At 46.3% G+C, this 26,040-nt stretch overlaps 2 protein-coding genes across 4 annotated transcripts in view; one reads left to right on the forward strand and one right to left on the reverse strand.

The window, feature by feature from the left end:
* Window positions 1–671: 671 nt before the first annotated feature.
* On the reverse strand, window positions 672–24,675 carry LOC144149480 (uncharacterized). Of its 3 annotated transcripts, none has more exons than XM_077681063.1 (5): window positions 24,324–24,675; window positions 23,016–23,165; window positions 22,889–22,951; window positions 15,961–16,078; window positions 672–2,927 (listed from the first exon to the last, which is right to left on the reverse strand). In XM_077681063.1, exons 2-5 carry the CDS (start codon window positions 23,098–23,100, stop codon window positions 2,066–2,068), a joined length of 1,128 nt encoding a protein of 375 aa, XP_077537189.1. In that variant the 5' UTR covers window positions 23,101–23,165; window positions 24,324–24,675; the 3' UTR covers window positions 672–2,065. The 3 variants fall into 3 exon arrangements, with proteins under 3 accessions (XP_077537189.1, XP_077537190.1, XP_077537188.1); XM_077681064.1 differs by having other exon boundaries at window positions 24,282–24,675; XM_077681062.1 differs by having other exon boundaries at window positions 24,172–24,675.
* Window positions 23,780–26,040, forward strand: part of LOC144149482 (mitochondrial import inner membrane translocase subunit TIM50-C-like) — a 38,626-nt gene continuing 36,365 nt past the window's right edge. The window contains exon 1 of the mRNA XM_077681066.1: window positions 23,780–23,813. Coding sequence (XP_077537192.1) covers window positions 23,795–23,813 — 19 coding nt within the window. The 5' untranslated portion in view covers window positions 23,780–23,794. The remainder of the gene's footprint in view (window positions 23,814–26,040) is intronic.

The raw sequence follows: 26,040 nt of genomic DNA on the forward strand, positions 1-26,040 counted from the left end.
TCAAAATCCTTCCATTTGACAGGAACTACCCGGCACCCTTTACTAAAGCCAAGTTTCTTCCCCAGGACAATCCTGTATCTTTCACTGGCACCCTTTCGCAGCTTGAAGGTCAGGCTTTGCAGTGCCAGAGAGAGAAACTCCGAGAACGAAAATGCGCAGTGCTGGCATATGTGGGAGAATTATCACAGCTAGCGTCACTAAATAAGCTATGCTTAAGAGTACCGCCACTTCGTGCACGCGGTAGCGTCTGGGGGCCATTTTGTTTCTGGCTTGCAGTGTTGCCATCTCTCCCAACGAAACCGCCGCCAGTTGTGACGGGCAGAGTGCAACCAGCCACTCTAGCGTCCCCGCAGCAGAGAGAGAAAGAGAGAGAGAGAGAGAGAGAGAGAGAGAGAGAGAGAGAGAGGCGCGCCCAGAAACAAAATGGCTGCATTCATATGTAAACAAATATCACGTGGTGCCGACCGACCAATGAAAATCCTGGCGGCACATAACAATGAGAGAAAATAGTGCCGATACTCTAAAAGCCTTCATTTAGTGACGCTAATCACAGCCCAGCAGCCAAGTGCGGGCAATCTGTGTGACATGACTCATTTCAGGTGAAGCTGTCTTGCCGAAACAGAAAATATATTCGTTGAGCAGTAGGAAGAAAAGCCGAAGAATTGACAACCGGAGTAGGGCATGTATTTATTACGTGGAGACATTTCAAGTCTGTCATATGTGAGCAAACACTGTACAAACAAACATGCGGGTTAGTATACTAGCAGATATGCAAAAGACGTACAGACACAAGATAGAACGGGTGGGTAAAAGTGTCAGGATAGTGAGTATGCAATGGCATTTTTACACAAGCCGTGAAGCCATTTTCTCGCAACAGCAACATTAGCCTAGCATTTAAAATCAGCTGGTTGTGGCTGGCGAGTTCAAGAACAGAACCCTGCACTTACTGGTTTCCTTGCCTTCTTCAAATCTGCTTAGTGCACCTGCATTTCGTCAACTGGCTGCTAGAATATCAGGGGAAGCTGTTCTTGGCGACTAGACTGATATACAGCAAAAACCAGTTTGGACTTACTGCTAAAAAATCCTCCCTTTGGCTATTGTTCACCGCATCAAATGCAAATAAATTTTACTGACTCCAACTGGTGTCTTGAAAATTGCTTTGTAATCGTCAATAAAATTTTTGAATGCTTGGGTTAAGATAGAACTTAGCAGCTACATCTTGTCTGTGGCCTGTCACTATTTTTCAACCTGTTCAAATCATTTACATCAAAATTATTTAAAGGAAATATTTACTGCCTCAAAAGCTAAAATTCGAATTTGCACCCGGGTCAGTTATCACTTCTAGAAAGTGCATCTTAGAAACACAACACTAAAAAATGATCACTGCATTTTAACATGACGGAATTGTTTTCCGTTTGTACCTCTTAAAATTTTCTCCAGTATACGATTTTTCATGCCTAGTTAGGCCTAACTTTACAAGCGTATGTTGACAGGTGCTGCAGGAACCTATAAATTTTTAGAAAACAAATTTGTATTTAAAGTGCTAGTGTTTTTTGAAGGTTCTGCGTTTGTGTTTCTGTCAAGGTTCCTGCCAAGCCAGGTGTCTAACAGCATAGCTTTTATAACTGATAACACCGGTACAGTGGTTTTCATGGACTGCAGTCACTCTGCATAGGCCAGTTCAGTTTTTGAAAGCCCTCCATAAGATAGTGCAGACATGGCGCCCCTGGTCATTGTTCCACCTCGTGCATGGCAAAGGTGAGCTAGTGACAAAAGCCTTTGCAAATTTTACAGCCCACTGGCCTTACACCAGTCTACAGTGCCTTTGCTGCACTACAACATAAAAAATACCAGTGAGAAACTTGTCTACAATAGGTTTTGTGAATACACAATGGTAAATATTTTACAGCCCAGTGGCTTTACACCAGTGTGTAGCCTCTTTGCCGTCCTGTTATATTATTTCCAGTCAAAAATTTGTCTACAATCGGTTTCGCGATTGTACAGTTTCGTGAATGTACAATCTGTCATACTAGCCAGTTTGTTTCCAGGCAACTTTTCTGGCACATTATGAACTCTTTTTGCTGGTATGCGCTTTCTCGTGTTTGACAAGTGCCCGTTTGTCAGCAAAGCTCTTCTGACAGGTGCTACACCCATAGGGCCTTTCGCCAGAATGCACCCTTTCATGACAAATTAGGTCGTACCTAATAGTAAAGCTCTTCTGACAAATGCTACACACGTGGGGTTTCTTACCCGAGTGGCCTTTCTCGTGATCAACCAGAGACCTTTTTGCAGAAAATGTTTTCTGACAGGTGCTACATGCGTAAGGCTTCTCACAAGAGTGCAATAATTCATGGTGAACCAGCTGGGACCTACAAATAAATCTCTCCTGACAGATGGTACACTGATAGGGCCTCTCGCCAGAGTGCAATCTTTCATGAATATCCAGGTGCGGTTTTTGAGTAAAGGTGTTTGAACAGAATCTACAACTGTAGGGCCTCTCGCCAGAGTGCAATCTTTCATGAGAAACCAGGTGGCTTCTTCTACTAAAGCTCTTCTGACAGACACTACACACATGCGGCCTCTCACCAAAATGCAATTTTTCATGAGCAACCAAGTTTCTCTTTAAAGAAAAGCTTTTCTGGCAGGTTCCACACACATGGGACCTCCCGCCACAGTGCACTTTTTCATGAGCAATCAGTTTGGATTTCTGTGTAAAGCTCCTATCACAGTTGCTACACATGTGCAGATTCTTACCAGTGTGCAGTCTCATGTGTATGTCCAAGTTGCATTTTTTACGAAAGGTTTTTTTGCAAACACTGCAGACGTAGGGCACCTTAGTCGCACAGGCTTCCCCATGAGTGGTCTGGTGGCCGCGTTGTTGACAGGACAAACAGGATTGCAGCTTCCCTCCAAACTGCATTTTCTTGCTGTAAGTCACCAAACCCATAAATAGGCAAAATAAGACGAGAGCAAACAATTGCGAGAGAATAATGCAATAGACATGCTCAAAATGCACCGCTTAACTTAAAAATCGAGTTTTGTATCCTAAAAATGCAGTGTCCCGCCACACACTAGAAAGCAAAAGATTTCAAAAAATTTAGTGAGCATTTTGTACCCAAATTCACAGATTTATTGACAACTAAAAAATCGCCCGGCTACAGATCCTACACGTACAAATTACACTTTAAATCCAGTGTTTTCATTTTGATCAAACCAAAGTGCCTCCAATTGAGCCATCACAAACACATCCGTTGAAAATACCAGGTGAGCTCCCTGAATGGATCACAGGTTCTTAAATATATGGTCAAAGAGGAATGTGTTATTTGGTGTTTGATAAATTACCTGGTATTACTTGTGCACCAAACGTACCTAAGCTATCCAGCTTATTTTACTAAGGTGTAAAAGCGGACTAGTTGGTGCCCAGTTTTGGCGAAAAGCTGTGCAACACAACAGGATGGAAGGACACTGAAGTTCAGAAACACAAGCTCTGACTTACAACTAAATTAGTTGATTGCATAAAAGGCAATATTGGAAAAAGCAGAAAGAACACAAAAAATTAGTGCCGTTCCACCCTGTGAAAACGGATGACCTGCGAAGCAGCACGCCCTCCACGGAGTGCACAAACAAAACAAGTTGTTTGTAATTCACACTGAGCATACTTCCTAGCCAATTACCCGAATGAAATTCAGAAATGCCAGAGCATTATCCAAGCGGAAAAACGTAGAGCTGTTTCTTTCCCTTCCACGTCGCAAGCATCTTACCGTTTTGTAACCTGCCAACCTAATCCACTCTGCTGCTGAGGGCACTGGACCGGCTGCCTTGGGTTGTTTGATGGCCTTGTTTAAACCTCACACCAACACAATGGACATGTCATCACAAAGGGCATGAAACTTATAGGTTCGTGTGCCCGCCTCCCCGCCCCCCTTTGTCCACTCCCAACCTCTGCACGCATAAACCGGCGACCGGTCATGAGCAGATGCCTAGAAGGGAAAGACACTGTTTAACATGTCGCTCTGAAAGTCCTTTAAGCTGAACTGATATTGGCCCACAGCGGCGTTCCAAGCGGCCGAGTTGCTGCTCATGCGGGAGGGATTCACACCTACTCGACCATTTAGATCTAGAGGCGGCAACAGCGGTGGCAGCGGCCTTCCGTTCTTTTCGCTCCCATTCACGCTTCTTTTCAAGCTGATTTTTCTTCAGTTCACACTTTTCTTTCCCCAAGCGAACGACATGCCTCCGTCCCATGGCTAGTTAACACTTCGAAGTCCTCAACTTTTATTCTAGCAGACACACATGCATGTGGGTGCCCCTTTTGCTGCCCAGACGTAGGCATCTTATTGGCTGCGCAACACTCCAACCCAGACCCAAACCGCTCGATTGCAGAAGACAAGTGACAGGACGCACTGAGCCATGAGACTCCCACGTCCAAATCTCCCGCCATCACAACCGGTATGTCACTGGTAGCGGCTTTAAGCCCTGCTGTGCGTGCATGCCTCTCCCTCCACCCCAAACCCATGCATGCCTAAACCGGCAACTGAAGATGGGCGGATAATTAGATGCAAAATATACCGGCGGAGGGAGAAAAACTTTATATGCGGACATACTAAGATCTACTATTATTCTTCAGCCAGAAGAACTATAACCAGCTGGTCAACGAGTGCCACCGAAGCGACAATGTCGCTAGGAATGGATTTCAAACTTAAAGAAGAATGATGTGCTCACGCCGGCGTTCCAATGGGGCAAGTTGCTTTCAACCGGCAGGGACCAGCAGCTAGTGTGCGAGGTGGAATTCGAGGCAGCAATGGATGCACCTACATTCTTGGCAGCGGCGGTGGCAGCGGTTTTCGGGCGTTTTTACACCCATTTACGCTGCTGTTGGTCCCCCACAATCATCTATAACGGCACTATGGCAGCTGTCAGCCAAATGCGCAATTTGTGAAAGAGGCGTCAGTGGTAGCAGAGAGAATAGCCCTCGTGATAACCGTTGGGAAAGAGGAGTCGGGCGTAGCAAGAAGCCCCAGAGTGGTGCCGAGTTAATCAGCTTCCCCGGAATGAAAATTGGGTGGGTGAGGCATATACTGCTTCGCAGTAGCAACAAAAAGTTAAAGTTAAGAGCACAGATAAACTATCTGTTCGGAAAACAAATCCAACGATGGCCTGCTAACATATGTGTTAGCGTGATTGTGCATAGAAAACGTGTGGAAAATCACGCATGTTCATTGTCATTGCAGCCATGTTCATTGACGCTGCAAGGGTGCTGGCAGTACACAGTCAATGAAAACAAGCCAGATGGCGAGTTTCAATGGGTGAATGCCCTGTTAAATCCTCCAGCAGTACAACTTATACTCCATACTGCAGAGTGTACTAAGCAACACACGTTCAAACACTACGACAGCGAAGTGGCTGCGCAAATACGATGTCATAAGATAATTTTACTCGGACTGAGAGTGGAGTTTACATAAGTTTACATACGTTACAAAGTTTGCACAAGTTACGGAGTTAACATAAAAGGCACTACCATGCAAAAAAAAACTCTGGCTGAGGAGTTGCGTCTGGGGCATTACCTCTGCGTCTCAATGGAGTAAAATAACGAGCCTCAGGCGAGATCTCGGTGCATAAGAAAAGACATTCGTCACGAAGGCCGCCACTATGGATGAATGTGCAAGGTGACAGCAAGCTCTGGTACAGAAAACACAGCCTGTCGCGTGCATTTTCAAAGGAACCACCTTGCCGTTTGAAAGACGTACATACAAGAAATGCATGAACAAGACCAACCAGGACTGTTCCTGACGCGTGTGCGGTGCACACATCTGTTTCACAATGATGGAATGTGTTGTGTGCGTGCCGGAGCATGAACAGAATACTTCAAGGCCAATCGGATCAACAACCAGCATAGGACCCGTCGACGCAGACAAGTGCTGTGCTGTGAAAGCAACCAATTGCTCTACACAGCAAGGTGAATACCGAAATGGTAGGTCATCTTCGTGGCCAACTTTGTACTTTGGCCGGTGCACGTTCGATGTAATTAGAAAATGCTCTGAGGCTTGTCAGTGCCTGGAATTTCCATTTCGATTTAAAGATGCAATAGTTGCCGGCTGTAATGCTAAAGTCGTGGTGTAAAATTTAACGTGTGTATTTCTGGCCCCAATAATGTTTCAGAAAGAACCTCCCTGGGGTTATTTTTCATGAATCAACATCTGAGGAGCTGCACCTTTCTCCAAATCAGAGAACAGCCAGTGAAAGAGGAGCCAGTCTTCCGCGCAATAGCGCCATCACTAGCAGCAGTTTAGTGGACACATTTTTTGCGAAGGTTTCATGAGTGTACAAATTAGCTATACATTTTTGTTTAGACGCACGCCACCCAATTCAGTGCCATGCGAGCGGGCAAGAAATTGTCCCTCAGTTTTCGCTGAGCCATTTGCCTGCAAATCAAGAGAGCGCACCAATGCATACTGAGGCACTTGTGGGTGGGCCCGCTGTTTAGAAGGCCCATGAAGGCAAAATACAACATTGTTCAGTTTAAAGGTTGGGACAACTTTCGTAGCTCACTCAGCTCCATTCCAGTCACAAAAGACATTTTTTTAAAATAAAAATACACAATAAATACTAAAACCTTTAAATTTCGTGCTAGTCTTACATGGGCATGATTGACGTACTATGGAACAGCACTAAGCATTTTTATCAGTGCTAACTGCACGTTAGCACTCGAGTGATATGATAACATGCAACTAGAGGTACCCACTACGATCTCCCCGTCGAGCTTCCTGGCAGTGGCTTAGGTCAGCGGCGCCCAACCGCACAAAAAAGATTCCGTTACGTCACAAAGAAGTCACCAGAAAGTGGATGGGGAGTCACCACTGTTCAATGTCTACTTTATTACGCGGATAATATGTTCGAAGTTGGAGATAAAACTGGTATTGTTGTTATCCTGGTATTGTTGATAAAACTGGTACTGCTGTTAACCACACTCGAATTTTGTCTTCACGCCCCATTTAGCAATGTGTCCAGTAAAGGGGGCATTCGCACACATGGCACGTCCAGCAGCTCCTAAAACAAGCGTATTTTCAATTTAATTTGCTGGCAGGTGGTACAGGGTTGGCCAGCAGATGGGCAGACCCGGGAAGGTTGCTCGAGTTAGTCCATTGGTTAGGGTGTTGCTGTCCATGCCTGCGGGGCCAGGAACCCAAACCAGCGTGAAATGTGGCCCAAAATTCGAAGCAACTATTGAAGTAACAAAGTCAGTGGTATATGGGTGGGTTTCATGGTGAGCAAAATTACGAAGGGCTGATTGGCAGTCCGAGAAAATGTATACTGGTGTGGCGGTAGAAACGGTGAGAGCAGCATCCTTCATTGCAAGGGCTATGGTGTGTTCTTCGAAAGAGGTCAGATTAGGTGGGGAAAGAAGAACCCGAGGCAGCGTCATAAAAGGGTAGCTGGAGGAATGAAGCCATGACTGTCAAATTTGAGGGGATGTTGCTGGCATTAGTAAATTAAATGACGGAACTGTGAGAATGTAGAAAATGAAGTCATTTGGAGAGAGCCTGAATGTGCAGTGCATGACAAACAGGGTGTCGATCAGGGATTACGTTACAAGGCAAAGACTCAACCCGTAAATTAGCGAAAGTGGCCCAGGCAGGGAATTCCGGATGTTGGGGGGCAATTCAGAAGTGGGGTAGTTAAGCGCTTCAAGAATAGTGCGACCTTGGGCTGAAGTCTGCAGGCGCTCGAGTTGGGCCTGCCGAATGGCACGCGGTGTGTACTTCAAGGGTGTTGCATATTCCGAGTTCCAAAAGGGTGGCGTTGGGGGCGTAGGAGGGCACTCCCACAGGGATGTGTTAAAGTGTAAGGAGAGAGGCCTCCAGGGATGAGAGCCGAGAAGGTGAGGGTACAAAATTGTGTATAGCCCCCGAGACATAACAAAAAACGATGACACAGAGCAGGTGACGTTCGTGCAGTCCAGCTCTTCAGTCAGCAACTCGGTGGAAGAGACGTGAGAGTTGTGTGATCTGACTGTGAAGTGTCCGCAGAGTCAATACCGAGCTGCCCGCATAATGTAAGGTGAGACTGAGGATCCGGAGGGTATCAACATGTGGTATGAGGGTGGCAAAAGGATGTGGAAAATTAGGGTGTTTTTAAAAGAGCCATGAAGACAGAATACAAGTTTGTTTTATTCGAAAAATTTCGCGTTTTATAGTGCCCCCAGCGCTTGTCCAAGAGCAAATGATGCTGTATTCACTGAGAAATCGATACATTTAGTTTAAAATTTTGATTTTCCTGCCAAATCGTTGGTTTTCGTAATGTCAGCAATGAAGTCTTAGGCGCGTGTATTCAAGCGAACTTCCACTGCGTCATTCGGGTTTGCGGCCTTGCTTTCCGTCAGCCCTCCCACATGGCGCTACTATAGTCATCCAAGAACTGTTGTCCGCCGTTGTTTTGTCTTTGAGTGTATTTGCACCTGGCTTGTTTTTGTTACTGTAGAAAGTAACCGTCTCGTGAAACATGGGGTATCCTCGACAAACAGGGTCACATAAGACAACACCGCTTACGCCAATCGGCCAGTGTCCTGTAAAACAGCTTCAAAGTGGCGGAGTGCTGTGCAGCTAAAACAAGCATAGTCCGCCCAGTACCAACAGCAATGCCCATCGGTACTTCTATGCTTACGTGCGTTTTCGTAACTTTCATTGTTTACCGCACCATTCTTACTTCTGTAAAATGAATATGCATTACACTTAAGCACAAATAGCTCGTTCGGAAAGCCTATAAGCCCTGCCTAATTTGCGTTTGTTTTTTCCGGCCTCAGCCAATCGCACAGCTGAGCTCATATGATATCACAGGTTCTGTTGCGGGAAATGAGCTAGTGGGTCGCATGGCCAGTCTCTTTTTTCATAATTATGTAGCTTCTTTGAGCGAAGTGTGCGTTAAAAGTGGTGTCAGTATGATTCTAATGAGGCAATCTCTCGAATGAACTGAACTTGTGTTTTGTCCTCATGGCTCGCTCCTTTAAGGGGGTACGTCAGGAGACGAGTTAAGCATCAGTTTCGCATGCCTAACATCTGATCAATCACATCTTTTCTCACAATGTATGCGGGATACCCGCAGTGCGTGACGTTTGCTAATGTTATTACCGGCTGATAGCCCACTAGCAATAATGAGTTGGTACTGGCTGGTCCCAGCCCACATCTACTCTTCGGAAGGAAAGTACAGCGGCATATTCCAGAGGCTCCTTTGTGGTGCCAGTTCTCGGCTCAGCTACCTTTGCCACCTGCTGAGGCACCGCATCACATTTTTTTGTGGGGGTGGTTCAAGGTTTCAAGCACGCCCTGAATCTGAAATTTTGCAGTGCTAGTGATATACATTTTAGCAAACAGACGCACACTATGAATGGAATATTCAATTAGGTGCATGTAATAAGGAGAGAGGTTGACAACACGATTTATATACACACAACGTAGTGAGAAAAAAACGTCCTGAACAAGAAGTAGAAGCTGATATATACAACATATATAACTTACATATGAAAGGTTTCGCAAATGGGTAGCTTGTCCGGGTTTTCTCCGAGTCTTACGTTTTTGTTTGCCCACACTCTCATCTTAGCAAGCTGCTTTTGACGCCGCTCGAGCCATTGCCTTCTACTGCAAAGCTGCGCCCTCAGTGCCTGCAACTTGGAAAAAGAACACACTGCCACTTTCGTTGGGTAAGCCTGATCTGCGTGTCCACTATTGCTGGCTGCTGCAAACTCTGTCCAGAGGCACTTCAATGCCGCCAGCCGCTGTAACACAGGGTCATACGACTGAAGAAACGTGGCGCCGCGACCAAATTGGCGCAAGAGTTGATTGCCACTAGCTTCTACTGCCGAGCTGGTGTTCACACTCTGGCCTTCCACTACTGCGCATACACATGACGGTTCACAGCTCTTCACTAGTTGCTTTTGAATAACCGACTTGGAACGCAGTTTTGGCTTTGTCAGGTACGCCAGAAGACCGCCACAAATCCTTGGCGTGGCACAGGTCCTGAGCGCCGCTATTGTTATAGCGACAGGACACCCCCGTTGATTGACTGATTGGTTGATTGATTGATTATAGGGTTTAACATGCCGACGCTAAACAGGCAATGAGGCACACCGTAGTGGAGGGCTCCAGATTAATTTTGACTACCTGGGGATCTTTAACCTGCGTCGAAATCTAAAACACACCGGAGTTTTTGCTTTTCGCCTCCATCAGAAAAGCGGCCGCCATGCCCAGGAATCGAACCCGCATCCTTGGGCTCCGCAGCACAACGCCATAGCCACTGAGCCACCCCGGCGGGTGTGAATGTAGAGGAACAATTGTGGTGGCCCTGAGGTCCTTGCACACAATGGACATGTTCCTACCCTCTCCTCAGTCAGTAAGTTGTTGGACAGGCTGCAGATGGGATCATCAGGGTGTCCCAAAATTTGCACAGTCATTGTACTTTGGCTTTGCAACATGTCTTCTACCTGGTGGTGGCACAACATGAACACGGCGTTCTTCAGACTAGACCTGTAAGCATGCGTGCTATCAAATCCACTACTGCCACCACCCTTGCTGCGCATTTTACGTAGTGCATGTGCAAGCCCTTGTTTGAGCAGTGTCATATGTCCTGATGTGCCACAATGACCAACATACACACGAGATTTTTGAAGCACTTTCTGTGCTCGAGAGTGCAGGTGCTTGTGTTACCAGGCCATCGGTGGACTTGTTACCAAAAGTCATAGTTTATCTGCAGTCTGAACTTTAACTTTTTTTTGTTCGTGTTCTTTCAGCTTCTTATATTGCCTACATGCAATAAACAGTTCAGCTGTAAGCTGCATGTGTTTGTCAACTTTCTCCTTCTTCCATCCCGTTTTGTTGCGCTATTTTCACCCAAAAAATTTACTTGCAGGTCTATTGATTGATTGATTGTAGGGGCCGATTGCGCCGACGCAACGCAGGCGATGAGGCGCGCTTTAGTGGAGGGCTCCGGATTAATTTTGACCACCTGGAGATCTTTAATGTGCGCTGAAATCTCGTACACACGGGCGTTATTGCTTTTCGCCTCCATCAGAAAAGCGGCCGCCGTGGCCGGGAATCGAACCCGTGACCTCGTGCTCAGCAGCGCAATGCCTTAGTCACTGAGCCACCGCGGCGGGTTACTTGCAGGTCTACCATCGGCATCTGAAGGTCTTTTGTGTCACAGTAGAAAGCAGCCAATGCGTACGAAACTTTAAAGAATACAACTTCGATAAAGTGACTAAATATCTTTAATACAAAAAATTTCACTGTCAACCTGTCACAAGAAGCTTAGTCTCTGGAACTTGCAGCTAAAATTAAGGCTACCCGATGACTACGACAGCTACCTGTTCTTCCAGTGTGTTGACAGTGTTGACGTTTAAAAATACTGTCTCAATTGATGATGTACAAATTTGATATAAGGATGGCTGGAAATATACAAGCATGGAGCTTGATAAAAAAATTACACCATTCTCATTTAACAAACTATACCTCACTCTAAATCAAGCGCAAAAACAATGCTCCCAGGCAAAAACTTCCAGATCAAAGTGAACACACCTGAAACAAAAAAAGTTACAAGGAACCGACGATTTCCTTTGCATTCGCACCACTTCCCACTGAGTTGCAAAACCATAATCTGGATGGGTATGTCAATGTCGTGACAAATCAAATAAACACCCTAGCCACAAGAAATGCTGATGTTCATTCTGCAGACATTTTGGAAGCTTAAAAGAGCCATGAAGACAAAACACAAGTTTGGTTCATTCGAAAGATTGCCTCGTTAGAGTTATTATCTTGAAGGTGCTCACAAAACAGGGACTCACAAAAGCGCTCACAAAAAGCGCTCACAAAAAGCGCTCACAAAACAGGGACGAAAGTAGAAAGAACAAAGACGACACGGCGCTTGTTCTTTCTACTTTCGTCCCTGTTTTGTGAGCGCTTCCACCTTCAAGATGAACAGCTACCAAGTAGCCCAACTGTCCGTTCTACTATCGTTAGAATGATACTGACACCACTTTTAACGCAAACTTCTCTTAAATAATGAGGAAAAAAGGGAATGGTCATACGACCCACTATACTTGGTTAAAACTCAAGAACGGCACCACCTCATGTAGTGTATCACTCCGCCAAAGCGCCGGACCCGTGACGTCAATGCGCGCGCGTTTTGAAAGGGGTTTGCTAGGAATGCGTGATATCGTCTGCCTTGTCTCACGCAGTTTGTTTGTCGTCACTGGAGTTGTTTATAAGCATATTAAGTCCAAAAAATCACGGGAACGGCTCACACCATGTTCAAAATGTTCCCAGTAACGCCCTACTTGTGCCGCTCAGAGAAACATCCGGCTACGGTGATAAAGCACAGCGGCAACTTCCGGTGCCGTTCTTAAGTTGTCACCGAGTATAGCTCATTTCCCACAACAGAACCTATTATGCCACATGTCCAGCTGTGCAAGTGGCTGAGGCCGGCATAAGCCACCGCAAATTAGGCAGGGCTTATAAGCTTGCTGAACCAGCTAGTTGCGTTTAATTTAGGGCACATTCTTTTGATAGCTGTAAGAATGGTGGAATAACCAGCGGAAGTTACGAAAGTACACGTAAACACAGAAGTACCGATGCGTACTGCTGTTGGTACTGAGTTTACTATGCTTGTTTTAGCTGCACAGCAGTGCGGCGCTTTGGGGTTGCCTCACATGACACTGGCCGATGGGCGTAAGCGATGGTGTCTTACGTGGCCACATTTGCCGAGCGAACAGCATGTTTCACGAAATGATTATTTTCTGCCTTAAAGGAGCACTGACACGAAAATTTTATGTTACACTTTTATTGCTTTTATCGATGCTTAATGGTCTGGCCAACCTGAAACAGCACTTCAAATACTTCAGCGCGCGATAGTTAATTGCATTGAATGGCCTGAAAATTGTTTGTTTCAAATTCCCGCGCTTTCATCCCGAACGGCGCATGTGACAGACTCGCCTGACCTCACCGCTTTGTGCGGACGTCACCGGCGCCCGCTTGAGAGGGTGTTGCGCCCGCTCGCCGCTCGTGGGGCCGCGCGCGTGAAGTGACGTCACGAGTTTTTGACGACCGCTGTCGCGTCACTTCTTTTTCCTCTCCTGGAGTGATGTCATGCTGATGTCCATTTGCTGAGTCCCGCTCTGCATGCTGCTCCGTCGGCGCGATAAATGAGATCCAATTGAACTATGTTCTTCATGTCGCAGGCCGCTCATATTTCAGCCAGGGTATTCTGTTGAGTGAAGGAAGTGAACTGTGCAATAATATTAACGCCGAAAATTGGTGTCAGTGCTCCTTTAACAAAAACAAGCCAGGTGCAAATATGGTCACAGATAAAGCAAAGGCAGAAAACGGCCCGGCGCAGTATGGTGGTGCCATCTAGGAGGACTGATGGTAAACAAGGCTCTGTAGTCGGCTGCCGAGCCGAATGGCGCACTAGGTTTCGCTTGAAGACCTGTTCTTGGGACGTCATTGCAGACGTCATGAAAACCCACGATTTGGCAGGAGAATCAAAATTTTAACTTAAATTGATTGATTTCTCAGTGAATAAAGCCTCGTTCGCTTCCAGACAAGTGCTGGGAGCACTATAAAACACAAAATCTTTCGAAGACAAACTTGTATTTTGCTGCATGGCCCCTTTAAGGCCATGCAGACAAAACATACTACTGAGTGGTCTATTCACTCAGTGACGACCTCCACAAATTCAGCATGTGGCAGGGAATAGTGTAGGTTTTTGGTGCCTAAAGAAAAACCAAGCACTTTAGAATGGCAGTGACTTTGAAACTTGCCTGATCTATCATTAGTACTTCTAACAAGCAAAATGTGGTCAACTGTTGACTGAATGTAACCTCTGCAGAAACTGACTTTGAAGAGACTGCTAAAGGCTCTGAATGGACACGATGATGCGAGGCGGGAAGTCCCCGTAGCTGGTTGTAGACAAGGCCAGCAGGCCTTGGCCACAGCCAGCTACGAGGCTTAATTTGATGTGAGCCCACTTAGCTCTTAACTTTGATGTAGCTCGGGTGCTTCCCTTCTACCACTCTGTGAATCCAATCAATGCAGGCGTTTATATTCACACAGCCAAAAACTAAAAGGGAACACTGAGAAATAGCATGAAAAAATTCTGGCTCAGGAAATCCACCTGAGTTTTAAAGAGCAGATCAAGTGTCTTTTGTTGGCGGACTTCAGTGGGGCCATGGTTAACGGCTGTGCACGTATCCCCAAGAAGTGCGCAAAAGCCAAGCCAAGGGGACGGGGAAACAAAGACCATTAAAAACAACTGCTGTCCCATATATACAAATGATTTCCCATATGCTACAGAAAGTGGTAGAACGTGCTTGCATCCACATGGTGTTTTTTTGCGTCAAACTGACTTACTCGTCTCAGCCGATGCGAGAACTCGGAAGAGCTGACGGGCGCCATTTGTGCAAAAACCATAAAACCTTTCACACTGTACCAGTGCAGTCTAACAAGTGACGTTCCACTCACACGCAGAAAGCTGATTTAGGTCACACAGCGTGCTGCCGAAATTGTTGTGTGAATATCGAACTACCCCAAAAGAGACACAGTCTGTAACCTTGGCACCCTTTGCCATGACTGGGGTTGCTCGCCTATTCATCAAGACACGTCAGTTGCAAAAGCTCACAAGGGGCACCAGGAGGAATACCGTATTTACCCGATTCTAACGCGCACATTTTTTCCACAAAAATAGGCCGAAAAATCGCGTGCGCGTTACAATCGGATACGAAACCGAAACTGCCGAAACAGCTGAAATTTCGTTCCACCCATCGCCATCTCAAGATTTTTTAGATCTAGGCGCCTAGGCTTTTCTATCGGTGTTCACACAAATCGTCAAATTATTCCACTTGCGCGCTTGATATCAGCAATAGCAGCAGCAGCAACGAAGGTGCGCCGCTTCCGCGGCTTACGAGCGGCTCCCACGCGTTCACAACGAGCGGTTGGCTGAAGCGTACGCCTCTGGAGAAGCTCGTGGGATGGGCGTGCGAGGCGTGGGCCACGATCCCATCGAACATGGTTGAACGTTCGTTCAGAAGTGTGGCATCGCGAACGCGCTTGACGGCACCGATGACAAGATGTTGCGGTCAGCGGAAGGCGACAAGGAGCTCTCGGAGAGCGACGAGGAGTGGAATGAGTGAGATTACTTCGGGAAATAAATCGCCCGTTTCTCTCGCATTCGTTTTTCTTGCTCACAAAGTTCCTTGCGCGTTACAATCAGAGGTGCAAGTTTTTTCGGTTTTTCGCCTGGAAAATCGGGTGCGCGTTAGATTCGGGGGCGCGTTAGAATCGGGTAATTACGGTATATAGATGGGGCATACTTAATATAGACAGCAGGAAACCACTGCGCGATCAGGGTGTCCATGAAATGACAAAACAATGTGCTTTATGTTCATGCTTGACAGATTTGTTGCCCACGCAAGTGGCTGACTTCAATGCTTGCCCCATGTTCCGTGTCACTTGCATGGCTTTTTATTTTGTATTCATAGTCTTAATCTTTCCCCCTTTTCTTGCCTCCTTCATTGCTATATTGAACAGCCCGTAAAAATTAAAAATTAAAGTTGAGTTCCAAGTTGCGCTGTCTGTTGCCAGTCACTGATCAATAGTTAGCAGTTCTGAATTCTCATAAACATAAAAAAAAAAAACCCAAATCACTGCCTTAGTCCCCACTTCCTTATGATGCAGGTTACCTGTATATGCAGATAAAACCTTGTGCCAGTTCTGGTGTTAAAAACCTTGGCTGTGATAATACTACTCACACCCATTTTAAGTGCAAGTTTATTCATGGCATCAAGCGTTCCACAGGCTGCTTTTATTTTCATCTGTACAACACACTATAGAACTCCGCAAAAAGGTATCGTGATTAGGCCTGGGCTGTCCCTAGTGTTTGTGTTCAACAAGCAAGAACAGTGCAAGCACAGCAACGTACCCTGTGTTGCCGGAGCAGCAGCAGGTGAGAGGACCAGCTTCTGCCGCAACATCAGCACCATCTGCCGAAGTGTAGAATTTCTCCGAGGAGCCATCTTGAGCTTTGCAGACATCCCAAACTGAAGAAAAAAAAAAATCTCAGAAAAGCTAAAGGCCCTGGCTGCTGTAAAATCTTCAAACTGTTTATTGCTGGGTTTAGGGAAGTAGGGTCCATCAATTATCGGAGCAAATGATAACGGTGATGTGCCGCAAGCAGCTATGTTTTGTGGTCTCTCTACCTCACAGTATGCATAACCCTAGCATTGCACAAGGCAGGCACTCATGCACACTGCGAGGAACCACCGTGGGTTCGAGCTAACTGAGCACACTCACGATACTGAAACGCCGTCGCGTTAACACAACACCGCCTCTGTTGGGCAGGTGGAGTAGGGGCGACAAAGGAATATGCCCAGGGCACGGAGGGAAGACGTTTATTTTATACTAACGTTCTAGTCACATATTTTACAGACCAAATTACATAATTTACAGTACAGGTACGTACTTCCCGTTAGGTGAAAGGGGCGATGAGGCGGCGCCACGCGCAAGTGTGCGCGTCGTCGGCGCAAAGCTAGTAGGCTCTTCGGTCAGGGCAAATTCCGGGGTGCACGCACGTTGTGCGCGCGCGCATCGCTGTGCTGGCCAGATCGGCTCGCAGCAGCGAGGGAGACGGGGACCATTCGCTCACAGGCGCGTACCGCACGGCGTGTTCGTCGAGTGGTAGGCACGGCCTTACTATATGCAAGCGTAGGGGCAAGAGGGGCAGCCTTAGGCACGGGCCGCAGCCGGAAGGGCTGGTGGGCTTTCGCCGGCGCAACAGAGTTGCAGTCGGCTGGTAAAGAAAGCGTCACATACCTTCGGCCAACGCCTTCGGCGTCCTGGAAGCGTCCCCCCGAACGAACCCCCGCGCAGGGCGCGCGTTCGCGTCCCGGCGAGAGTCGGGTTCAGGCATCGTTCAAATGGACCAATGAGGTGAGGTTAGCTCCGCTACCAGGGCGGAGCGCCCGCTGCGTGACAGTGTTTTATCGCAGCAACGGTCGCTGAAGCCTTCACCTCGGGCAGGAGTTTGAGACGACGGCTCGGCTGTGCACAGTGGCGCCGAGACCAGCCGGCATTTCGGGGAGAGCGGGGAAAAGCGCCGCGCAACGCCACAAACCCAGTGATCACGCAATGGCTTGGGCGTCAGGATCCCCACACTTCGGAATTTGTTTTGTTACACAAAGGCAAATGTGCCTAGTTATGTTAGATATCCATTTATCTTAAAGGAGCACTGACACCAATTTTCGGCGTTAATATTATTGCACAGTTCGCTTCCTTCACTCAGCAGAATACCCTGGCTGAAATATGAGCGGCCTGCGACGCGAAGAACATAGTTCAATTCAATCTCATTTATCGTGCCGACGGAGCAGCGGGTAGAGCGGCACTCAGCAAATGGACATCAGCGTGACATCACCCCGTGAAGCCAAAAGAAGTGATGCGACAGCGCTCGTCAGAAACTCGTAACGTCACTTCACGCGCGTGGCCCCACGAGCGGCGAATAGGCACAACACCCTCTCAAGCAGGCGCCGGTGACGTCCGCACAAAGCAGTGAGGTCAGGCCGGGATTCTGTCATATGCGCCGTTCGGAATGAAAGCGCGGGAATTTGAAACAAACGATTTTCAGGCCGTTCAATGTAATTAACTATCGCGCGTTGAAGTATTTGAAGTGCTGTTTCGGGTTCACCAGGCCATTAAGCATCGATAAAAGCAATAAAAGTCTAACATAAAATTTTCGTGTCAGTGCTCCTTTAAATGGCATGCTCTCAACAGCCGCCTACTTACTGCAGGCACACAATAGTTACTAATTTTATTTGTTATTTTTTGCAGGAAAAATGGCTGCAATCAAGAAGTGCTCATTAGCTTATGCAACTTATATATTCTGGCTTTTTTTTTAGACATTAAGCTAGAGCAGTCTATGCAGGCATCAATTCTGCTAGTGGCATAAGGAAGAGCAGCACGGCATGAACATGTGAAAACTTCATGAAACAGGTGCCCTAACCGAATCTTGAAAAAGTTCACAGAAAGACTACTGAAAATCTCTTTTACTACTGTCTGCTTATCCTTTATAGGAGGTAAGCAGCGCGCTTTCACTGTTGCCACTTAATGATCACAAAGGATACAGAGACACCTTCACTAGATCAGAATGCAAATGAAGAGTAAGGACGGACGTGTAAGACAGCATCCACTTCCGACAAGTGGGGGTCCGTCTTATACAGCAGTGCATTTTGATGCACTGGAACAGACTACATACACATCACCGAATGTCTCAAAAATACACAACCAGTTTGAAGTATCAGTTTCTCAGTTTATTACCTCTTAAAAATAATGTGGAAGTCAGGACCTGTTAGTTCATAATTGTTTGAAGACAAACCAGCGCAAAAACGCTACACCAACAGAAGAAAGAAGGCAAAAGGGCAGTCAGTGGACATACAACTTTTTTATTAAAAGAACTCCCATTAAATACTTTTCCAGTGACACGCTATACGTGGATAGTACACCACCCTCCCCCTCAAAAAACAAAAATCACCACGGAACCCTTCGCACTCTCTTCCGTTCTTAGTCAAGAATGCTCCTATCAGCTCTTGTTCATGCTTCGATGCCCTTGCCCCACAACAGTGACACTTTCCAAATCAAAAGTGCTCTTGCACTGGTGCACATACCACACCAAATTACTGCCTGTGCCATTGGTGAGGCTTGTACAGTGCTCACGGATACGGTCACTAATACACTGCCCATCTGACTGATGTAAAACAGCACAACAAGGGGACCGAATAAACCATTATTTCTGTGCATTCAGTTGACTCAGTACAGGGCTGCATGTACTGGAACCTTTCTCAGGCTCCTCCTCATCAATGCAAGCGCACAAGCCTGAAAGCTTTCAGGGCAGCATTGTCATATAGGAAAGGGGTTGCGACCCCAACTGCTGGTATAAATTTCACCAAATTTCACGAGCAGTAACATGCGGCCGTTGTAAATTATTCCCAGCTCCCACACTGTTCTGCGCATGCAGTTTTGCCGGAGCATAGTCTTTGAGGTGGCGTTTTTGTTGCTCTTCTACATCCCATCACGGAAGAGGCGACTGATTACAGCAAAATAGGTTTGGGCGAAATAAATTTTTTTTATTCATATCTGTAGCAGTGTCCCAGTACTTTTTGCCTAGGACTTGGTGCAAGGTATATTTCTCTAAATATTATGATGAGCGCATTTAATATTTTACTGTTTAGTGTACAATCAACGTGTCATACAAAACAAGTTAGTAAGGAAATGCTCGCGGGATGTCCTCCATAAAGAATTTCGAAGGACGTTGTTCAGTGTGTTTTGTTTACTCGTATGTCCCATTTGAGTATTTATTACCTTCGGGGGCTGGTGAAAACCAAAAAATATTTTCAAGCAAGCTAAAACACGCATGAATTCCTATATTATGAGTCACTCTGCATGTTTAGCAGCTGGAGATACCTCCATTTAGGAAATGAAAACCATGGTTCAGAGCAGTAACACATTTGTTTCTTTACTTTTCACCAGATATTGTCTGGTGTAGCTGTACTGACATGTTAACACCAGTAGCCCCCAAATTCCACCAGATTCTCAGTATCTGGTGCCCAATTTCACCATCTGGCAACACTGTTTCAGTGGCTGAGAATACTAACCGTACACCGTGCCTTAGGGGCACCCTTTTCAAGTTGTGAAAGAGCATGGTAGTACGGCACCCCAATGGTTTTCTTTCGCACATTCTCTCTTGACTCGGGCATTCTTGTGGTTTGTTTTAACTTTCTGGACAATGCTTCTGCCACTGCATACAATACTTGGGTACGAAACCTGGCAGGTAATATCAGGTGTCCAACCTGTGGGCCAAAGCTCCGCTCCACCGAGTGAACACAGCTGTTTTTCAGAGCACTGTGAAAGAACATGTTGGCAATGCTGCATTTGACAAGCTTACAGTGCACAGAACCGCTTGTTCTTGGAACGCAGTTCATATTTGGAACTTGGAACACGGTAAGTACATAAAACAAAGGTGTCTTCATCGCCAAAGGTCAATCTTAAATCAAGAAAGCCTATGGTATAGTCGTTTTTGCCAACAATGGCACAGGCAGTAACTTGGTGCAGCATGTGCGCAAGTGCAATAGCACTCCAGATTTGGAAAGCATCTCTACCGTGGGATGGGGGCACCAAAGCACAAACGAGAGCTGATGGAGGAAATTTTGATCAACAAAGCAGGGGGGAAATGCGTCAGTGAACCGCCAGTGGCACAAAGTGATAAAGAAGTCACGTTTTTTAATGCGCGCCCCAGGATCACACACGTTTAAGTGTGAAGGGTTCTCCAATGACCTTTGTTTTAAATGCAGAACATTTCTTTAACTCACGATGTCACCCGTTCTAGGCATCCGTAGTAGTCCGCATCGCTCGCAGGTGCGCCCTCTCCCCCGCTCCTCCTCGCCTACTCTCCGCTCGCATCGCGCGCTCTCTCCGCGGTCGGTTCGCGCCCAACAGGTGGGGGCGCGCGCGTCGCGGGATCAACAACATCAGTGGCGTGATCGTGACGTCAGCATCGTGCGCGTGGCGCGATCGTGGCGTGATAAAGGCGGGTGTCGGCGAGGCTGGAACACACTCATCGCCGCGCTCTCTCGTCAGCAGTTGCCACAAGTGCAACAACATTAACGTAACGCAAACTACTTAACGTCGTGCGCCCCCAGAAATGCTCTGCATTTGATCGTGCCCCTCGCGAGGGGGATGTTTCACTGCGTCGCCATGCGAACAGTTTGCCACGCTTTAGTTTTATTGAAGGGGAGGGGGTTGTACCCTGTGCCCATACCGTGTGCTGAGTGCAAGGGTTATTTAATAAGCCAACTGTTGTTAGTTCAGTGACTGTCGTTGTACCTTGTTTCTCTTTTTTATGTTCCATTTTTTTTACTGGTTTGTTATTAAATTTCTAAAAGTAGGTTAGAGAAATCAATGCACATTCCAAGTACAAATTACGTGTTCTTAACACAGGCAAGCATTCCTACGCCTAATTAATGAGAAACCTTGCCCTCCCACACATGTGTAAAACAAAGCATTATAAAAATTATTCTGCAAAGTAAAATAGGCCCTACGGCCTTCTTCATTTCATACCTAATTGCGTATACTGCCTGCATAGATTGTTACGGCAGCAGTATGCTTGTGTATTGAGCGGTAAAGCCAAATTTCAAGGGGCTCGGTGAACAGTGCCCTATAAGGGATACGAGAGCATATCGGATTGCTCGACTGCCCCTGATAAAATGTCTTTGCAGCAATGCATACGTGTATAGTAATCAAACCGAAAGAGGCCGAGTGTATACACTCTAATGCATTATTGGACAATTCCACTCTGGAATTTCCATACAGAGTGAGGAGCATAGAGTGAACATTCTACTGATAGCCTTCCCTGTTTGTTTTCACGAGGAGGTCCAAAAGCCTTGCGTGATCAAGGCACACAGCCAACAATAGTAAAGTTCAGCAGGTCTGTAGAAATCCTTACACTGGTGAGGCTTTCACCTTTACCAGCACAAAAAAAAATTACATCCTGACTTTCGCACACGACAGCTACTATATAGTGACTCATAAGACAGCATTACAGAAGTCTACAGCCAAATGTAGAGTACCAGCTGCCCTTTAGAGAACACAAACTTTTGTCTTAAGTGGAAGAGCATGCATTTCGTAGCTCTGTTGGCTCTTGTTCGACAACCGACGACGCTTTGTTTGCTGGGAAGCAAATAAACAGAGCCGGCATTTCTCTTGGACGCTTGCTTCCCTTCCATTTTTTCATCACGTATGAGAGCATGCCACAAAGTGCCTGAGCAAGCCATGCTGGACTTATTATTGGCTTCCTTTCCGTCGCAAACATTGGAAGCCAATAAGGAAGGGCCTTTTCAATACCATCATTGTGTAGTAACATAGTAGCAAAGTCAGCCACACTTTCCCACGAATTCCTAGGCGGTAGTGCCACCTGAAAATACGTGTTGAAATATATATATATATATATATATATATATATATATATATATATATATATATATATATATATATATATATATATATATATATATATATATATATATATATATATATATATATATATATATATGATATATGTTAGTGGTTAGTACGTATTGCAGGCTGTCGCATTTGCCTGTATGCAAGCTGTATTGACTGCTCTTGTAGGCAAAGTGAAGTGTTTCATCCAAATCAAAACTTGCACAAAGCCTACCACCTGGGCTGAAGCATCACATTTCGTGTTGGCTCATTGAGGTTTGTGACTTCTACAAAGCAGATGACCAACAGAAGCGCTCACTCTATTTCACATGTCTATGACTCAGAGTTTTTCAGAAAAATGCTCAGAAAAGCTCCATCAGTGCCATTTCCCCATACATTCACGATTCGTGATGCCATCAATTGTTGTGCAGGAAGTTCATGGGCATCAATACCTGCTTTCACGTTTTCAGCATATCCCGTTAATAAGCATCAGCTGCTGGTGCGAGTAGTACATAATTTGCTTGTATAAGCCTTTGTGCTTTTACTTTAGAGTGCCTCTATTGTGCTGAAAAAACCAGTGGCATGGTCGTTTCTGGACTTCCGTATAACCCATAGCACAACTACTGATACATACCCATAAAAATACCAATTCTGCAGACCACACCATATACCATAGTCAAAGTAGCATGCTTGCTGCACTTTAATTCCACACGTTAAAACATTCCAATGGCTTGATTATAATCCCATACAAAGAGATGAAGTTGCTTAAAAATTATCCATGACGTACATTAGAATGAACTTTTTTGCGTACTTGTGCACTTGCCTCATATTTGGGTGCTTATTGGAGGAAAAATCTGGATTCTCACCGGGGAATTCCTCTTCTGTTTGGGAGCTTTCACTGCTGAGTAAGAACAGGTCACACTGCAAGCCTGAAAACAAAATGCACATTCAGCACTGCATACAGCCCAGTGGTTGGACAGGACAACGGTGTACCTATGGACCTCGAGGTATTGTTCGCCTGCACGTATTGGCTGCAGGATGTGCCGTGGCTCTGGGCTGCATACGTAGACATTGTCATTACACAACTGTTCGGAATCGATGGTGTTGACCGTGCAATGCTCGTTGTTGGTATTGCAGTGTCGTCTGGAAGCGAAAAGAAACACCTCGTAAGAATTTACTCAATGATACGAAACGCCAACAGTAATAAGCAGACGGCTATTTTCCCATGACGAAAACAGCCTTCGCCCACCAGATGTGCCTCTCCAGGTCAATCAGCACGTAAACTGATAAGTTTTTACTTTGCAAAGCAACTTACCATCCATTTATGGACTTTTCTTTCCCTTTCAGCACTAAATAAAGTTATAATGTCGACTACGGCAGCTGCAAATGTCAAAACCGTGTTTTGTTGCCTTGTTTATCTGTTCCCATTCATACATAGATGGCGCAAAATACCACTCAAGGACTGCTGTCCACACTTGCTCTGTTTTTGACTAGATTTGTACCTGGACTACTTTTGTTACGGTTGATAGTAATCGTGAACGATTGGGTATGCTCAGCAAACAGGGTCACGTGGAGACTTCGCTTATGCCTTGCGCCTGACGGCTGTGCACTGGCATAGTAGGCACCGTACGATTTCTATGTTTACGTGTGCGTTTTTAACATCCATTGTTTACCCCACCACTGTTACTGCTAGAAATGTAGTGTTCGAGATGGATTTTGTGCGCCTCAGCCAATCACGTACATCACGTACAATGAGCAGCCCATAATACGTCATGGGTTCAGTGCGGAAAGGTAGGTGGTGAGTTGCATGACTATTCTCTGCTTTCCCCATTTGAGTATGTTCCTTATTTGAGTTAACTTTGTGTTAAAAGCGGTGTCAGCGCTATTTCGATTTAAGCAAACTTGCATTGAGTCTTTATCAAGGCAATCTTTTGATTTAAGCAAACTTTCATTGCGTCTTTATAACCACTCAAGATCAATCCCGACAGCGCCGGCTGTTTTCCTGGCGGAGCGAACTTGATTAAGTACCGTACTGGATTCATTTCGACGTAGCTTTGTGCGTGGTGGCTAAATATTTTAGGTTCGCTTCGAACAACTGCAGTGACATGTTTGACATGTTTAATGGCCACGGGCACTCGAGTAACATTACCTGTATTCCACGTAAATGCTCGAGGCGCAATCACTCTTTTAACGAAGGCCGGACCGGCGCCTGCGGGTCGCTGCCGAATGCCACTCCGCTCAACTACAAACACTACACACCGCTGCGGTTTCAGGGTAGTCGTCAGAAGCGGTAACACGGACCTCCGCAATGCAGGCAGCACGAACAACACGACGATCGGAGGCCTTTCGAGACGCAGCTGTGTGGGCCACACCGATGCTTTGGATCACGAAATCACCGGGCCTCTTCACAGGCATAAACAACGTTCGTCCGGTCGCAGTGAGGCACTAACAGGAGCTCATTTTCGCACCTCCACTTCTCCGCGCTGACACTCTCCACGAACACTTGAACGACAGTGCAAACAGCAATGCGATCCACGGCAGAACGCAAAGCAGTGGTGCAAAACCTCCTTGTCCAACCCCTGCCCCAGTGGTTGCTTCTGCGCGGCAGCGGTTTCTCGCACTTGATCGCTTGATCCAACCTCCTTGGCTTGATCTCACATCTCACCCCCACTGCTCTCTGCGCATGCGCCATGTTACTATAGCAACGGAGGCGCGTTGTTTGTTTCCAGGACGCCGCGGCGCCCAATTCAAACGGGAAAACGCGGTGGTGTACGCCTCACATCGAACGCGCCGTCGGCAGCGAGAAGCGTCGTCACTTCAAATACTATCGCGATAAATAAATGCGAACACAAAGCGCGAGGCTTTCGGCGCATTGAGCTCAGCCTAGCGACGGGCAGCTGATCTGACAAATTTAGATATGTGCGCTGGCTGTGGCTAGGTTATTCGGCGCGTCATGCGCTAGCATTGCTAGCATGCTCTTTTCAGGGCTGCACATCGATAAAAAAATTAATCCGATTAATCGAGAGGCATTAATCAATTAATTGATAGTTAATCGGTTGGTGCCAAAAACCACCTTTTGAGTTAGAAGTTTTTTTTTTTTTTTTTTTTGTTGTTATGGGGTCTTTCACACTGCATCGTCCATGTGGGTGGTTGTTCAGATGGCGTGCTAAACAGACCCTCGCGCAGAAGTTGTGGCTGGAACGCGTGAGGCCGGAGCTTTTCGTCGTTGCCACTTCATACCTGCGGTTTTAATTATTGCATTATACGAGCGGGCTGTTATGATGTAAGGTAACAGCGCGAGGTAATGTAATTAGAGTTTTGGGGAGCTTGATTTCTGGTTTAATGTGCTCGTAGATTAACTGGTAAAAAATTTATCGCGATTAACGCGTCAATCGATTGATGGGTACAGCAATCTATCAATCGCCCAAGGCGATATTTACAGTCCGATGGTCGCAGGGTCCAGAAGTTGGTCCCAAAAGTGCGGAACACGCTCACGACGCGAACGAGTAAAGAACAAGCGTCATTGACAAATAAAACGGCCACTAGTTCGAAAAAAAAAAAAAAAAAAAACTACGGAGCCATGAGGTCGACCAGCTCCTGAGTACCATATATCTCTTCGACAGCAGGGGGGTTCGGCTTCCGGAGCTCATGACGCTCTGTGACACTACAGCTAAAAAATTCACGCATCTCCACGAAGTGAATTATGACGTTCTTACCGTAAATTACCCGTGGCATTGTCTACTCGCGCATGTAAATGAGTGACAACGCGTGTGTACAGTACAATGCATACAATTCCAATCCAATCCAATCCGATACAATTCAATTTAATCCAATTCATTTCAATCCTATCCAATGCTCCTCGCGCATGCGCAACGCTGTGTACACGGACGCCAAGGCACGGACAAAGCGAGGTCCTAAGGTGATTCGCACTTAAGACTGTTCTCGACATCTCTTACATCAGAAGTAGAGGTACAGCGGGCCAAATCTTTAACTAGTCTGCTAGGCTGTTCCTTCCTAA

This window comes from Haemaphysalis longicornis, unplaced genomic scaffold, assembly GCF_048455015.1.
Source record: "Haemaphysalis longicornis isolate Haplotype H1 unplaced genomic scaffold, Haemaphysalis longicornis Haplotype H1 scaffold_8, whole genome shotgun sequence".
Classification (NCBI taxonomy): Eukaryota; Metazoa; Arthropoda; class Arachnida; order Ixodida; family Ixodidae; genus Haemaphysalis; species Haemaphysalis longicornis.